At 36.3% G+C, this 14,893-nt stretch overlaps 3 protein-coding genes across 9 annotated transcripts; all 3 read left to right on the top strand.

Moving 5' to 3' along the window:
- Positions 1-2,404: 2,404 nt before the first annotated feature.
- On the top strand, positions 2,405-8,130 carry LOC114307345 (cytoplasmic tRNA 2-thiolation protein 1). The gene is made up of 10 exons (XM_028252734.2): positions 2,405-2,834; positions 2,945-3,059; positions 4,390-4,532; positions 4,818-4,937; positions 5,341-5,453; positions 5,531-5,623; positions 5,731-5,771; positions 6,156-6,222; positions 6,318-6,429; positions 7,756-8,130. The coding sequence occupies exons 1-10, from the start codon at positions 2,730-2,732 to the stop codon at positions 7,918-7,920; spliced, it is 1,074 nt and encodes a 357-aa protein (XP_028108535.2). The 5' UTR covers positions 2,405-2,729; the 3' UTR covers positions 7,921-8,130.
- Positions 7,920-10,023, top strand: LOC145822255 (T-complex protein 1 subunit beta-like). The gene is made up of 4 exons (XM_082918875.1): positions 7,920-7,978; positions 8,116-8,167; positions 8,775-8,851; positions 9,621-10,023. The coding sequence occupies exons 1-4, from the start codon at positions 7,920-7,922 to the stop codon at positions 10,021-10,023; spliced, it is 591 nt and encodes a 196-aa protein (XP_082775001.1).
- Positions 8,135-11,778, top strand: LOC114307346 (T-complex protein 1 subunit beta). 7 transcript variants are annotated; one of them, XM_082922323.1, is made up of 7 exons: positions 8,135-8,167; positions 8,775-8,851; positions 9,421-9,546; positions 9,659-9,828; positions 9,917-10,099; positions 10,543-10,797; positions 11,383-11,778. In XM_082922323.1, the coding sequence occupies exons 6-7, from the start codon at positions 10,588-10,590 to the stop codon at positions 11,419-11,421; spliced, it is 249 nt and encodes an 82-aa protein (XP_082778449.1). In that variant the 5' UTR covers positions 8,135-8,167; positions 8,775-8,851; positions 9,421-9,546; positions 9,659-9,828; positions 9,917-10,099; positions 10,543-10,587; the 3' UTR covers positions 11,422-11,778. The 7 variants fall into 7 exon arrangements, with proteins under 7 accessions (XP_082778449.1, XP_082778448.1, XP_082778446.1 ...); XM_082922322.1 differs by having other exon boundaries at positions 9,407-9,546; XM_082922320.1 differs by having other exon boundaries at positions 9,659-10,099.
- Positions 11,779-14,893: the final 3,115 nt, after the last annotated feature.

Genomic DNA, 14,893 nt, shown 5'->3' with positions numbered 1-14,893 from the left:
GGCCCCGGCCCGGCCTGTTGACAATGTGAATATTCACATTGACATGTTAACATTCACATTGATAAGAGTGTACAATTGGCCCGTGACCCGTGGGCAGCCCAAAGCCCGACCTCGGGCCAGGGCAGGCTCGGCCCGTTGGCAATATGAATATTCACATTGACATGTTAACATTCACATTGATAGGAGTGTAAAATTGGCCCCCAACCCGTGGGCGGCCCGAAGCCCGATCGCAGCCCGAAGCGGGCTTGGCCCGACCCGTGACAATGTGAATATTCACATTGACATGTTAACATTAACATTGATAGGAGTGTAAAACTTGTCTGCTGCCCGAAGCTCGCCCGCGGCCCAGGGTAGGCCCGGACCCAAACCCGGCCATCCCGGGCCGCCCCACGGGTTTTGGGCCGCCCATGGGATGCGAGTCAATTTTACACTCTTATCAATGTGAATGTTAACATGTCAATGTGAATATTCACATTGTTAACAGGCCGGGCAGGGCCCGCCTCGGGCCGCCCACGGGCCGTGGGCTTATTTTGGGCAGCCACGAGGCACGGGCTAATGTTACACTCTTATCAATGTGAATGTTAACATGTCAATGTGAATATTCACGTTGTCAACGGGCCGGGCCCGCGTCGGCCCGGGGCCGGGCTTCGGGCTGCCCACGGGTCACGGGCTAATTTTACACTCTTATCAATGTTAATGTTAATATGTCAATGTGAATATTTACATTGTCAACGAGTTGGGCCGGGCCCGTCCTGGGCAGCGGGTGGGTTTCGGGCCGCCCACGGGCCACGGGTCAATTTTACACTCCTATCAATGTGAATGTTAATATGTCAATGTGAATATTCATATTGTCAACGGGCCGGACCGGGCTCGCCCCGGGCCGCCCATGGGACGCGAGTCAATTTTACACTCTTATCAATGTGAATGTTAATATGTCAATGTGAATATTCACATTGTCAACAGGCCGGGTCAGGCCCGCCCCAGGTCGCCCACAGGCCGTGGGCTAGTTTCGGGCAGCCACGGGGCGCAGACTAATTTTATACTCTTATCAATGTGAATGTTAACATGTCAATGTGAATATTTGCATTATCAACGGGTTGGGCCGTACCTGCCCAAGGCAGCCCACGAGCCGTAGGCGGGTTTCGGGCCGACCACAGGCTGGGGGCTAATTTTACACTCCTATCAATGTGAATGTTAACATGTCAATGTGAATAGTCACATTGTTAACGGGCCGGGCCGAGACCGCCCCGACCCGGGCCCGGGTTTCGGGCTGCCCACGGGTCATGGGCCAATTTTACACTCTTGTCAATGTTAATGTTAATATTAATATGTCAATGTGAATATTCATATTGTGAACGGGCCGGCCCGGACCCGCCCCGGGCGACGGGCTGGTTTCGGGCCACCCACGGGCCGCAGGCCAATTTTACACTCCTATCAATGTGAATATTAACTTGTCAATGTGAATATTCATATTATCAATGGGCCGAGTCGGGCCTATTTTTTGGGCTTGTGGGCCGGCCCGGCCCGACTCGAATTTTTTCGGGCACCCACAAGGATCGACATGAGCCGGGCCCCTACACATTAACGATATAAACATTTATATTGACGGTGTGAACATTTACATTAAGGGTATTTTGGTAATTATGTCACCCATAGGACTTATTGAAACATAAGAAAATAATGTGAACTAAATGGAACATAAGTAGATGAAAATGGTATTTTGGTCTTCTTATCTCAAATTGGACCTAATGGAATAGTAAAAAAGAATATGAGTTCGATGGAATAAAGCTCTTAGAAAATGGATTTATCAAAAAAGCTCCCATCTCGTTATAAGTGAAAATTATACAAAATATTGTTACATAAAGTCTTAAAATTTTAAAAATAAATTATAAGTAACTCCAATAAGAATAACGCAAAACAGAGCCAGCCACATTCAAATAAGTTTTTAAATCAATTATTTTTTTTTTGTTATTTTGTTTCTTTAATAAATTTCTAATTTTTTTAAAGTTCTTCTAAATTAGAAGACTAAAAATTTGTAAGATCTTTAGTTTAAAAAAAAATAGTCAATCAATTTATTTTTTTATTTTTGTTTCAGTAACAGAATGTAAATTATAAATAAATTTCTTCAGATTTTCTTCAAATACATATTATCCTCTATAATTTAAAAAATTATAAATATCCCTTATAGAATGTTTTATTTTACAAAATTAACAGAAAAAGTAAAATTTCTAACTATTCTCTTTAATGACATTAAAATTATATGAATTGTTAATTGAAATATATTTAGAAAATTATTAAAAATAATTAATTAATTTAATAATTTATTAATAAAAATAATTATTTAGTATGTAATTACAAATTAAAGGATAGAATTACATAATAATTCTGTATGGTAAGCAAACATAAAACGTGTATTTATAGTTCATTTTAACGGGAAAAAAAACAAAAAGAGAGTTGTGCAGGGTTGATATATGCAGTGTGGAGTCGTATCCAGCGAAATTCAAAACAGTTTACAGGCGGAGGAGGCGCGATCAAGAAGAGAGTTGTGGAGGGTTGACATATACAGTGTGGAGTCGTATCCAGCGAAATTCAAAACAGTTTACAGGCGGAGGAGGCGCGATCAAGAAGAGAGTTGTGGAGGGTTTATACAGTGTGGTTTCGTGGTTATTGATTCCTGGTAGTCTCTTTTCTTGAATTGGTGTTTCGATTTAAATAATAAAAAACAAAAAATGGACGAAGCCGAGGTGGTGGTTAAGCCGAAGAAGAACGGTCAACTCTGCTCCCTCTGCAACCAAAGTAAGCCCGCCCTCAAAAGACCCAAAACCCTAGAACAGGTACACTCACTTCTCTTCCTTTCCTCAAAGTTTTACTCTTTAATATATATATATATATATATATGCATATTTGTATCTGTTGTGTAGGGTTAAAATTTGTGTCCTTAAAGATTTGTAGGGAATGTTTCTACACTGTGTTTGAGGATGAGATCCACAGTGTAATTGTGGAAAATCAGCTATTCAAGCCTGGGGAACGCATTGCTATTGGCGCTTCTGGTGGCAAAGGTTGGTTATTGCTTCTTCTTCCGAGTCGTTCCCTCTTTGATCTTTTATTATTCCAATACTTTTTGTTACTGATTCTAGATTTCCAAGTATTTCATGTATTTTTGAATTGCAATTTCTTATATATTTCTGCATCATGTTGACTAGAGAACTTATAGTCTTGTAGATTTGAAAAACTGAACTAGACATAGAAAATGACTAGAAGACTGTGCAATTGAAACTGTCAATACGGAGATCATGGACAATTGATTTTAATTTGTAGTGCAGCTATAATCATAACTGCTAGGCGAAGATAAATATTTGGGGAAAATAGTGGGGGTGTTTGGGAAGAAAAAAAATAGCCAAATTTAGGCTAAAAATCACAAAAAGACAAAATAGGCTAAAATAGCTAATAAGACAAAATATCACATCAAACCCATAATCATTTCACTTTTTCTCTCACAAACATCACATCTAACCACAAAAAAATCCAATCATCTTCCCAAACACAAAAATTTTAGCCTACTTAAAATAGCCAAAAACTAAAATAGTCTACTAAAATAGCCACTTCCCAAACGAGGCCAGTGTTGCTGTGTGGGTTTTTGGGAATCAAAATCGTGTGACAAAGTTGACACCGCCAAAGTTAGTTGTCTACTTAATATAATAGAATAGATATAATTATATAGATGTTTCTAGTTGAGAAAAAAACACTGCAGTTTCGATGTCGATGTAATTGAATAACAAACAGAGAGAAGCAAGTGTAGTTTCATTTGTTTCCTCACCCATTTCATGCATGAGAGATTAAAAAAATTATTTTAAGGGTAAACTACTAATAAGTCCTAATAGTTGGACTTAATTCCCATCAAGTCCTATTGAAAATAAGTTTTGGTAAAATTGTTGCTAAAAATAATTTTTTTGTGACAATTTTTTGTTTATGTCGTTAAAAATTGACAATTAGTGACTTTTTTTTGTCATGATTTTTATAAATTGTCGTTAAAACTTACAATTAGTGACTTTTTTTATGAAATTTTTTTTCCATAGATTAGACAATAAGTCCACTTATTGGGACCTACACGTAAGTACCCCTAAATTTAAATGCTATGTTGCCATCTTTCTGATGTGTGATTTTTGGAGAGAGAGTTTGTAGAAAGAGGTACCTTCCTGTGGGTTCTCACTGCAGGATCTGAGGTTATGCACTATTTTTTTTTTTTTTGGTTTTGTTTTTCGGTGTGTGCATGTGTTAGGTCATGCTGTTGCATTTTTAGTCACATCTCTATCTGACTGATTGCAGGCAAAAGCCATGAACACGATTGTTTCCCCCTCTCATTTCATATTGTTCTTCCCCTCTGTGCAGATTCCACAGTGCTTGCTTATGTGTTGTCAGAGCTGAATCGTCGGCATAATTATGGCGTAGATCTATTTCTCTTGTCAGTTGATGAAGGCATCACAGGGTATAGGGATGATTCACTTGAAACTGTCAAAAGAAATGAAGTCCAGGTGAGCAAATCTCCTGATTTTTTAGTTCAGCACAAGTTGGGTTGTTTTTGCTTATTCTGCTATTGGTTCATTAATTTATTTTCTTGAAGCACAGCATTTTGATTTTTCTTTTTGTCCTGCAATCTTTTCTTTACTGTTGTTGCTGACTCGTTAATTTCTGTTCTTGCTGTTCTAAGCACTTCTATTTTATTTTAGCTAATAAAATGGTTTTTAATCTTTTGCATCTTTTATTCTACGAGTCCTGTGTGCTTATGTGTGTCCTTTTTTCCTTTTTTCCTTTTTCAGTATGGACTACCACTAAAAGTGGTGTCTTACAAGGAACTGTACGGATGGACCATGGACGAAATAGTGAAGATTATTGGGTTAAAGAACAATTGCACATTTTGTGGTGTTTTCCGTCGCCAGGTAGAGCAGTTATGCATTTTCAAATTGATGAACTTAATTTCTCTTTTTTCCTGCCCTTGTTTCTGGATGCAGTAATCTGCACCTGGACTTAAGTGTTAAGGGATTGAAAATGGGTATTTGATCAAGCACTCCCATTTTTTTTATCCTTATTTCTAAATGTTTCATATTCTACCACTTCAAGCATTTAGGTGTTATCAGCAGTGAATCCAACTCAGGCTTCTTAAAAAAAAAAAAAATTAGCTTGCTTGATTTTTCAGTTTGCTATTTTCTTCATCTGATTTTTGTTGCAAGTGGACACTTCTTCTACCCCCGACCACATCTGGTGGCAACTTTCTCACCTTGATTTTTTGTAATGAAAAATGCATTGAGTTTGATTGTAATGATGGAATGCTTTCTCTGCAAGGCCCTTGATCGTGGTGCCGCATTGCTGAAAGTAGACAAGCTAGCTACTGGGCATAATGCAGATGATATTGCTGAAACAGTTCTTTTAAACATATTACGAGGTGATATTGCTAGGTAATATCTCATCTAAGGTTTCTTTTTCTTTAAGTTTTGTTTATTTGGTGAGCTGAGATTATGCTGTTCTGTTGTAGGTTGAGTCGATGCACATCTATAACCACTGGAGAAGATGGACCAATTCCAAGATGCAAGCCATTTAAGTATACCTATGAAAAGGAGATTGTTATATATCCTTTCCATTGGGTTGATGATTTGTGCCTAAAGTTGGCATTTTTATATTAATCTGATTTTTTATTGATTCCTTTTAGTTGCCAAACCTTAACCAGCTGTTCACGTATGCATATTTTAAGAGGCTGGACTACTTCTCCACTGAATGTAATTTTCAACCCCTTCTCATTTTTATTTTCTAGGAGGCCACATTTACTCACAGTTTCCTTCCCAAGCTCTCCCCAGGAAATGGAATTATCACGTCTAACACTACATGCTATATTTCTCTTTTCAAGTGTTGCTGTACATATTTTCCTTCATATGCCTTCTTCTGTGACTCCTCATACTGGCATTTGAGATATTTTATTTATTTTGGATGGTGATTTTTCCTTTATAATTTTCTTTGTTTTCCGTAATTGGTTCTTTGATGGGATGATGATTTTTTTTTTTGCTTCAATATTTTGTCATTATGTACCATGGCTGTACATTTTTTAATAATGTCCCTTGTTTGTATTGCTATATTTAAAATTTTGTCTGCTGCTGAAATTACAGGCATTTATTCCCCAAATGCTTATCGTGGCTTTGCACGTGAGTTCATCAAAGATTTAGAAAGGATCAGGTTATTATTTTGTAATTTTTTCAGCAGCCTGCTAAGATAAAAATATTGTTCTACTTTTATTTTTGGTTTAACATCTTGATGGTCCATTACTGCAGACCTAGAGCCATACTTGACATCATTAAATCAGGTGAGGATTTCAGGATCTCCACGTCTACAAAAATGCCAGAGCAGGGAATCTGTGAACGCTGTGGTTATATTTCTAGCCAGGCAAGTTTGTTTTGACTTGAACCTAGAACAGTCACGGATTTTGGTGAATAGATGGTTATTGTAGAATTCAACCAGCTCACAGGCTTATTATATACAATAATGAAACTGCATTTCAAACTTACACTTGATGGTTGGGCGATATTTGGTGGGACCTTATACTATTCAAGACCAAAATAATAACAATAATAATATGACTGATACCTTTATAGTTGTATCCATTTTTGACAAATATTTTCACTTTCTTTCGTAGCAAATAATAAAGTTTGAACCTTTTAACTTCCTGGTTTTGGGGAGGAAATGTATTAGTAATACTATATATTCATGACAAAGAAATGTTTGCTTGAAGATTTGCTTCTCTTTTTTATTTTTTATTTTTTACCAAATACCCTTCAATTTAATTGTCCAACTTGAGGTACCTTTTTTTCTTCAGTTCAGTGAGATTTAGAATGGATACTGTAGGTTGTACCCTTCACTTTATATTTGGGCATGTTTTCCCCATTTCATACTTTTCTTTTCTATTGACAAACTTCATGATTATTGAGTAATTCCCTTGAGACTGATTTATTGAGCAATTAGGATGGTTGAATGCTTTTGATATATAGCATTTCTTTATCCTATTTATGATTGCACTGGAAAGATTCTCCTTGTTCATAGTAGAGTATTCAGCCTTGATGAAATGAATCAATTGATGTCATTATGGTCAAGTGGAATCTGCTTTGCCAACATTATGGACATCCATTTAAATATTTTCAGGGCTCTTTCGTATGCCTAATTGTGCTAGAAAACCAGCAAGCTTGGTTCATCTCAGAAACATGTATGGTCCCCAGTGGCTTCCATGCTCGTAATTTTCTTTGTTGTGGAATAGCTCATGTTTAAAAGAGGATGTGGCAGTCTTATGATGTAGAGACTTGTCAGGAGATGAAGCCTATGGCTGATCATCCTTGCCTGTGACCTATTTATTCAGAGGCAATAATAATTGATGTCATTGTTATCATTGCAATTTTACTTACCTTGATATTTGATAAGATGGGATATTAAGATATGAGTGATAATCAGGCCTGAAAATGATTCAGAGCTTTTGATCCTCTCATTGTATTTATACTTGCTTGACTGCTGGTAAGTTAGAATTGTTTCTCATGAATTTATGTTTTACAAATGTTTTGCTTTCGTCAATTATTTTGATGGGAATGAAAGATTAGTTTGGACATCCATGGACTCTAGACACTCTGTAAAGGGCAATCTGAGTTGAGTTAGCGATGCATTTACCTGTATGCATGTCGACTGGATCATCAGAATACCCATTTTATATGTTGTTTTGTTGTGCAGAAATGGTGTAAAGCTTGTGTCTTGCTCGAGGGATTGAATCGTGGTTTGCCGAAGCTGGGCATTGGCCGAAGTAGAGGTCTCAACAATGATCGTAAAAAGGATATGAAACAAAGTAACGGAACTGAAAATATTGGGAGCAAACAATGTGGAACATTAGACTTCTGATGGATGTTGTTATGGATGACTTCTGCTTGGTGAACTTTAAGATGGTGGAGTACTCTCTGTACTTTGTAATTGTAGGCTCTTATGGTCCGAATCACAAATACATTAATTGGGTGTGAAAACTGAAAAGTGTAACTGTTTAATGTGCCTAGTTATCACTTGAAACATGTATTCTTCTATATTAATAACAAATTTCAGTTTCAATTTTTGTTCTATTAACCTGGCTGTGGATGCTGTTATGAGGCTACAGGTGAGTAATTCATACACATTTAGTTGTTTTAGTTGGAGGATGTAAGTTGCATTGTATGACAATGTTGGATAGTTTCTGTCCTAGTTTGTAACCTGTAATTGATCATTAATTAAAAAAATCCATTCATTGCATTGTTTATTTTTGTTGACAAGCCTCATGAAGAGGATCTAAATCCGAAGTATGACCCATGGCTCCACTTCCCAACTTTCACCAATAGAAGATTCTGGCTCTGCCTATGGTTGGCTTTCAAATCTTTTTATTTCTTACTGCATATGCCCATATGGTTAGGGCTTTATGTGGAATTTGTGTCCCTCATTTGCAGATGCACTGAACTCCTTAGTCTTAATTTCTTTGAAAGAGCAATTTGTGTCCCTCTTCTCCTTTTCTTGATGTTTTGTGTGTCCTTCATGTATTTCAAAAAGGATCTCATTTGTATCAAGCGATGTGTAGTTTGTTTCTCTACTATTCTTCTTTCTTTTTCACTTTGATTAGTAATTTACAATCTCCTTTGTACATTCAGACAGCTTCTGTTGTTGTACACTGCTGGTCATACGAAATATTATTTTATCCTTTGTTGTTGTGCTGATCATTTTCATGGAAATGGCAGGGCAGCACAAACTTGGAGGCCATTAAGATTATTAAGAATCCTGGAGGATCACTAAAGGATTCATTTTTAGATGAGGGGTGGGTATCTTAACTTGTGAAATTCATTTGATGTGATTTAGCTAGCATTGCTTTCATACCTAATATAGAGGGGGCCTTGCTTTTACCAACTTTTGGCTGATGAGTTCCTTCCTGTATGTTTATGCTTTCTTTGACATTTCTCAAACTCTGAGTCCTTGTATCATTCTTTTGACATGTCTACAACTACATAGACAGCTTTGCCCAAATCTCTTTTGGTTTCTGAGAAAAGCTAGTGATTATTTTGAATGTTAAAATTTGCATATTTTGAGGTTTCGGCACATAGAAACGTCTGCTCAACTCAGTCTCACTTTGGTTTTGTTGAGTTGGTTATCTTCTGCTGCGGCTACTAGTTAGTATGACTTTTATACCTCAAAAAGAAAATAAAAAAATCCAGATAGTATAATTTTCATCTAGAAAAATGTGAATATTAAGCATGCTCCCATTCCGAGGGCAGAAGGCTGAAACCCTGTGTGTATGTGCGCGTGTGTGTGTGGTGTCATGCACCAAAAATGAGTTTTATTTCAACATGACTGACAGGGTTCTGTGTTTGTGGAGGAATTGCCAAGTAGGTCCAGTATCCTCTCAAGCTTTGTGCCACCAAGTTCACTTTTTGTGAATACACAAGGGAAAAAAACAATTCCAGAGTTCAAATTACATTTGCCTTTCCTTCTCTTTTTGTTAGCAACCAAAAGAAGGTTCAGTTATCCTTTACTTCATCTTATTTTCTTCTATATGATATTTTGAGCTTGTTCTGCTTAATGTTTTCTAGTGTAATTGGTATTTTGTTCTCTGGCAAATTCATTCTAGACAAGAGAATAGGTATTGGACCGAAACACATTGAAAATGCGAAGATCTTGGTGGCAAATACTGCAATGGACGCAGATAAAGTAAAAATTTATGGTGCCTGTGTTCGCGTTGATTCAATGTCTAGGGTTGCTGAGATTGAAGGGGCTGAGAAGGAACAGATGAGGGAGAAGGTGCAAAAGATTATAGCTCTTGGGATAAACTGCTTTGTTAACCGACAGTTAATCTACAATTTTCTAGAGGAACTCTTTGCCGATGCAGGAATACTTGCAATTGAACATGCTGATTTCGATGGGATTGAGCACCTGGCACTAGTTACTGGTGGTGAGATTGCATCAACCTTTGCAAGCTCATTGAGGAAATTATGATTGGTGAGGACAAATTGATCCACTTTTCTGGCGTGGAAATGGGTCAGGCATGCACAATAGTATTGCGAGGTGCAAGGTAGGTACATTATTTGGCAGCTTTATGTAATTCTCTTTGGTTTTTCTTGTACTGTTGTGATCGTTTCACACTCTTGCCATCTCTTAACTTAAATCATAATATGAGAGAGTGCAATTTTGTGATCCTACTTGTGTTGTTAGTTACTTCGGTTTAAAGATTGAACTTCACAAACATATTTAAATGTTAACCAAACTAATTTCTCAGCTGACTGTCATTTCACTTTAACGATTGGGCATGTGGGAGCACTAGACTTGGGCTAAGATAACATGGGTTTTCTTGACAATGTATCTTTTGTTGCTTTTGGGGAATTTAGAATACCGGTGATTTATCACTGATGTCGGTGTTAGATTTTGATGTTTGTGTTTTTCACTAATTTTGGCTGTAATCACGTCCTTGATGAAGCTGAAAGGTCTCTGCATGATGCCTTGTGTGTGTTGTCTCAGACGGTAAATGACAGCAGGGTTTTGCTTGGTGGTGGATAGCCTGAGATGGTCATGGCAAAGGCAGTAGACGAACTGGCCCGGAAGACTCCTGGGAAGAAATCTCATGCTATGGAAGCTTTCTCACGGGCACTCGTAGCCATTCCAACAATCATTGCTGACAATGCTGGTTTGGACAGTGCTGAGTTGGTTGCCCAGTTCCGAGAAGAGCACCACAAGGAAGGAAGCAATGCAGGGCTTGATGTTATTTCTGGATCTGTAAGTAATACAGTTTAAATTATAGAATAGATGAATGCATTATGCATGTGTAATCTCTCATGCTTTAGCTTCTTGGCTAAGAAGCGCGAACAGTTCTGGAGAGGACTACTTATTCATTATGTCTTAATTAAAAAATCAAATTTATAATGTCGGTCACTTCATTGACACTTTTGAATACGTCTTATATGATAAACAACACTGATTCAGTACTCTAATTTGGTAGCACTAATGTTAGCTCTAATAAGTTGGCAGTGCAAAAAAAACAAAAAAACGAAGGCCAAACTATCACCAAAAATGTTTGATAGCTCTAAACCGAGAGCTCTAAAGGAGCTCTAATGAGTGGGGTCCACCATTGATGTGATGTTTTGATCGCTTTTTTTTTTTTTTTTTTCATTGTCACATAAGTAGAGCTCAATGTAGAGCACTCTATCATCATTCAATTATCACATCAATAGTGAGATTCACGGAATACCATGTCATTAGTGGTCAATTAATGGGTCTGAAACATTTTTCATATGATAAATTCCTTCATATCTTTGACGGGTGGGGGTGTCTGTCTGTTTGAGCTACATTTATCTTTTCCAGGCAGCTGTCATAAATTTCTGGCCATTTGGTGGCATGTGACATCGGGGGGTTAATTATTTTTGGAGGTAGGAGATATGGAGGAACTTGGGATATGCGAAGCATTCAAAGTGAAGCAGGCAGTGTTGTTGTCAGCCACGGACTGCTGAGATGATTCTGAGAGTGGATGACTTCATAACATGTGCCCCTCGGAGGAGAGAAGGTAGAATGTAAAGTCAATACGCACATCAGTAGGCCCCACTTTTTTGTTATTGGTTTTTATTTGGAATAAGACTAATGATGATGTAAAAGGATTTTATTTGATTCGTGGGAGATTTTTTGGATTTTTGTTTTTAATGGTGACAAAAATTAGGAATGCAACAATCTTTTTAATAGTTACGTGCAAAACATTATTGATAACTGTGGAGAATAGGTTTTTTGGGGTAAGAACTGTGAAAAATAGTTTGATAAACACGAGGTTTGGATGGAGGGAGGGATGGGAGAGGGACAATTTTGATGCATAGTATTATTAATAGGTCAGGAGAGAGAAGAGGAGGGGAAGAGTAACAGAGAGAGAGAAGGGGTGAGGATGATAATATTTTTAATAATTTTTTGTTTGTTTTTTGACTTTACATAATGAAAAATGCCTGAGGTCTTGAATTTGCCTTGAATTTTTTTTTTTTCTTTTCTTTTTGCAAGGGTAGTTTATGTATAGGGATGTGCTAAAGAACTAGACATTCTGCAAGTGAGTTAGGTTGAACTGATTGGATGATAAAATTGACTGATCAATTTTTTTAATTTTATTTTATTTTATTTTATCTGTTGGGCTGTGTTAGTTTGGTTTTTTTATTTTTATTTTTATTTTTTTTAAAGGTAGTCATGTGTAAAAGTGTACCAAAAAATTAGACATTCCGCACCAACTTATCGTACAAAATTATATGGAATTAACAAATTTTAACCAGCAGTCTAACTAATCAATCAATTAAGTAGGACTGGTTGAGTGATAAAATTGACTGATCAGTTATTAATTTCATATAATTTTATACGATGAGTTGGTACGGAATGTTTAATTTTTTGGGTATATCCCTACACATAACCATCCTAAATAAAACAAAATAAAACAAAAAAAGTAACCCACAAAACCCCCCCCTCCCAAAAAAAAAAAAAAAAATCGCATTCGAGGCAAATTCGAGGCCTCTAGCACTACTGTTACGTAATATACATATACATTGTAATATACATATATATTATATTATTAGCACACTTATTAACTCTCTAAATTTTATTTTTAATATAAAATTATATCTTATTTTTATCTTTTTGTTTTTAGCTAAAAATATTTAATATAAATTTAACTACAATGTTAAAAGTGTTTATTTTTATCACCTTTTCGTACCCTCTCTAAAGTTGGGTACGGAAGCCATGTACTACTGAACTGACCTGAGGGAAGGTGCCGACAAGAAAGCAGCAAGCCACTGATGAAAGGAAGATCCCGGTGTACCTTCGATAGAAATGAGAAAATTAGATAGTGCTAACAAAGCCATCACCTTTAGAAGAGAGAAGGTAGCAACCGATCCGGGTGAAAGGGCAAAGGATATAGATAGAGTGGAAGCCTTCACTAACCAGAAAGCATCTTTTTGCTTTTCTTTTTTCAAAATAGACCTTACATTAATATGCTCACCGTGCTACTAGCATATTTCTAAGGTGGTGCAGCTGGTACGTTAAGTAAAATCATACAAAAAGAAAAGACGGGATAGGCAGATGCATCGGATGGACGTTAAGGGGTTGATATTAGCTCTCAAGGACCAGAAGTTCTTGTTTCAGAAGGTGAATTCATCAAATTTGATCAACCATTAACGAGTAATCCTAATGTGGACAGATTTGGTTGGGGAGATGCAGAAATAGGTGGTAGACCCTGTAATAGGTATCACGTGGGTGCGCTAGAAGCTTCTATGCTACTGTTAGCAGATTTGGGCCTTTTTGGCGACTAGGTTAAAAGTCGGCTTTTTAATTTTTTTTGAGTCGCATTAGCTCCTTATTTTTTTTACACGTTTTTTTAGGGTAAATTACAAACATATCCCTTGAGATTTACTTAAATTAAAAATTATTCTATGTGGTTTTAGAAATTACATTATGCCTAGAAATTACATTATGTCCCTTAAGGTTTTTGATTTCATAACAAATAGATCATTTTATTAATAAATCATCAAGTTAATTAACAGTTTTTAATAATGTTAAAATTTTATTTCAATTAATGATTCAGATAATTTTATTATTGCATAGGTGAACAGTTAGAAATTTCACGCTTTCAATTAATTATGTTAAATAAAAAATTATGACAGGGAGGTATTTGTAATTTTTCAAACCATAGGGAGCAATTTGTATTTTAAGCAAACCTTAGGGGGTGTATTTGTAATTTATCTTTTTTTTAAAAAATAAAAAATTTAAAAATTAATTTTTAACTTACTTTTCAAAATAGGCCTAATTTGTATATTAACTCGAAACAAACTACCAATTGATTATAAATATTAATTATTATACCCCTATATTATAACTAAATAGTACAATAATGAAGGGAGATTGACCAATAAGTCATGTATTTTGGACTTGTAATCTATATAGTCCTATATTTTTTCTTGTGATTCATTTAGTCCTTTTAGATATGTAATGAATCATTTGCCCACCACATGGGAGTATTATATTTGGAAAAAGTACACTAAAGACTTTTTAATGTTTTTGGAGTGTCACATCATATCCGTCACGTTGGAGTGTTACATGTCACGTTTGAGTGTCACATGTCACGTTTAAGAAAAGTACACTAAAGAGTTTTTAATTTTTTTTACAGTGTTACTTCATACCTGTCGCGTTGTCACGTTTGAGAAAAGTACACTGAGTAGTTTTTGTTACAACCCAAACCCGCCTCTAAGAGTTTAGCATCGTAATCGGCTAATAATCTGTGATTACCAAAGGTCTGCTTAACAATAATAACAATTATACAATAGCAGAAGCCGACAGAAGCTTGTAAATATTAAACCATAATGTCCAAAGAACTGTGAGGACTTAAATGAACAAACAACTTCTATATATACATGTCGATACACACATAAGTCCAAGTCCATATCCAAACACATATATAAATACTTAAGTCCAAAACAAATCTAAGTACAAAATAAAAGACATGTTAGGGAATTAAATCCCAGAGCCAAAACAAATTGTAAAGAACACACTTGACTTCATAACATGTAAAAATGGTGAAATTAGTTCACCCAAAAAGCCTTAACAATAATGGTTCGGAACCTCGCAATGAGGCACAATAGTTGGCTTGACAATACAAGGGTTCGGGTCATCGCCACTAGCTTGATCCGGTGCTCGATCACCTGCATATATATATAGTAAACAGTGAGTTAGAGCCCAGTGAATAACAGTTGTGTAAAGAGGTTAAGAATGATATCCTTACAGTATTTGAAACAATTAATTATTAATAAAACATGTTCAATCAATATCTTTTACTCAATCAATCGTTCAACCGTTCAAT

This window comes from Camellia sinensis, chromosome 3 (assembly GCF_055761805.1).
Source record: "Camellia sinensis isolate YWXY chromosome 3, ASM5576180v1, whole genome shotgun sequence".
Lineage (NCBI taxonomy): Eukaryota > Viridiplantae > Streptophyta > Magnoliopsida > Ericales > Theaceae > Camellia > Camellia sinensis.
Note: the sequence above shows the minus strand (reverse complement) of the source record. Positions and strands in the feature narration are given on the sequence as shown.

Coding starts and splice junctions, on each gene's coding strand:
- LOC145822255 (XM_082918875.1), top strand. CDS start 7,920: ATGGATGTTGTTATGGATGACTTCTGCTTGGTGAACTTTAAGATGGTG. Junction 7,979..8,115: donor AAGATGGTGGAGTACTCTCT/GTACTTTGTAAT, acceptor AACAAATTTCAG/TTTCAATTTTTGTTCTATTA. Junction 8,852..9,620: donor GATTCATTTTTAGATGAGGG/GTGGGTATCTTA, acceptor AATGTTTTCTAG/TGTAATTGGTATTTTGTTCT.
- LOC114307345 (XM_028252734.2), top strand. CDS start 2,730: ATGGACGAAGCCGAGGTGGTGGTTAAGCCGAAGAAGAACGGTCAACTC. Junction 2,835..2,944: donor GACCCAAAACCCTAGAACAG/GTACACTCACTT, acceptor GTGTCCTTAAAG/ATTTGTAGGGAATGTTTCTA. Junction 5,772..6,155: donor GGACTACTTCTCCACTGAAT/GTAATTTTCAAC, acceptor CTGAAATTACAG/GCATTTATTCCCCAAATGCT.
- LOC114307346 (XM_082922323.1), top strand. CDS start 10,588: ATGGTCATGGCAAAGGCAGTAGACGAACTGGCCCGGAAGACTCCTGGG. Junction 10,798..11,382: donor TTGATGTTATTTCTGGATCT/GTAAGTAATACA, acceptor TATCTTTTCCAG/GCAGCTGTCATAAATTTCTG.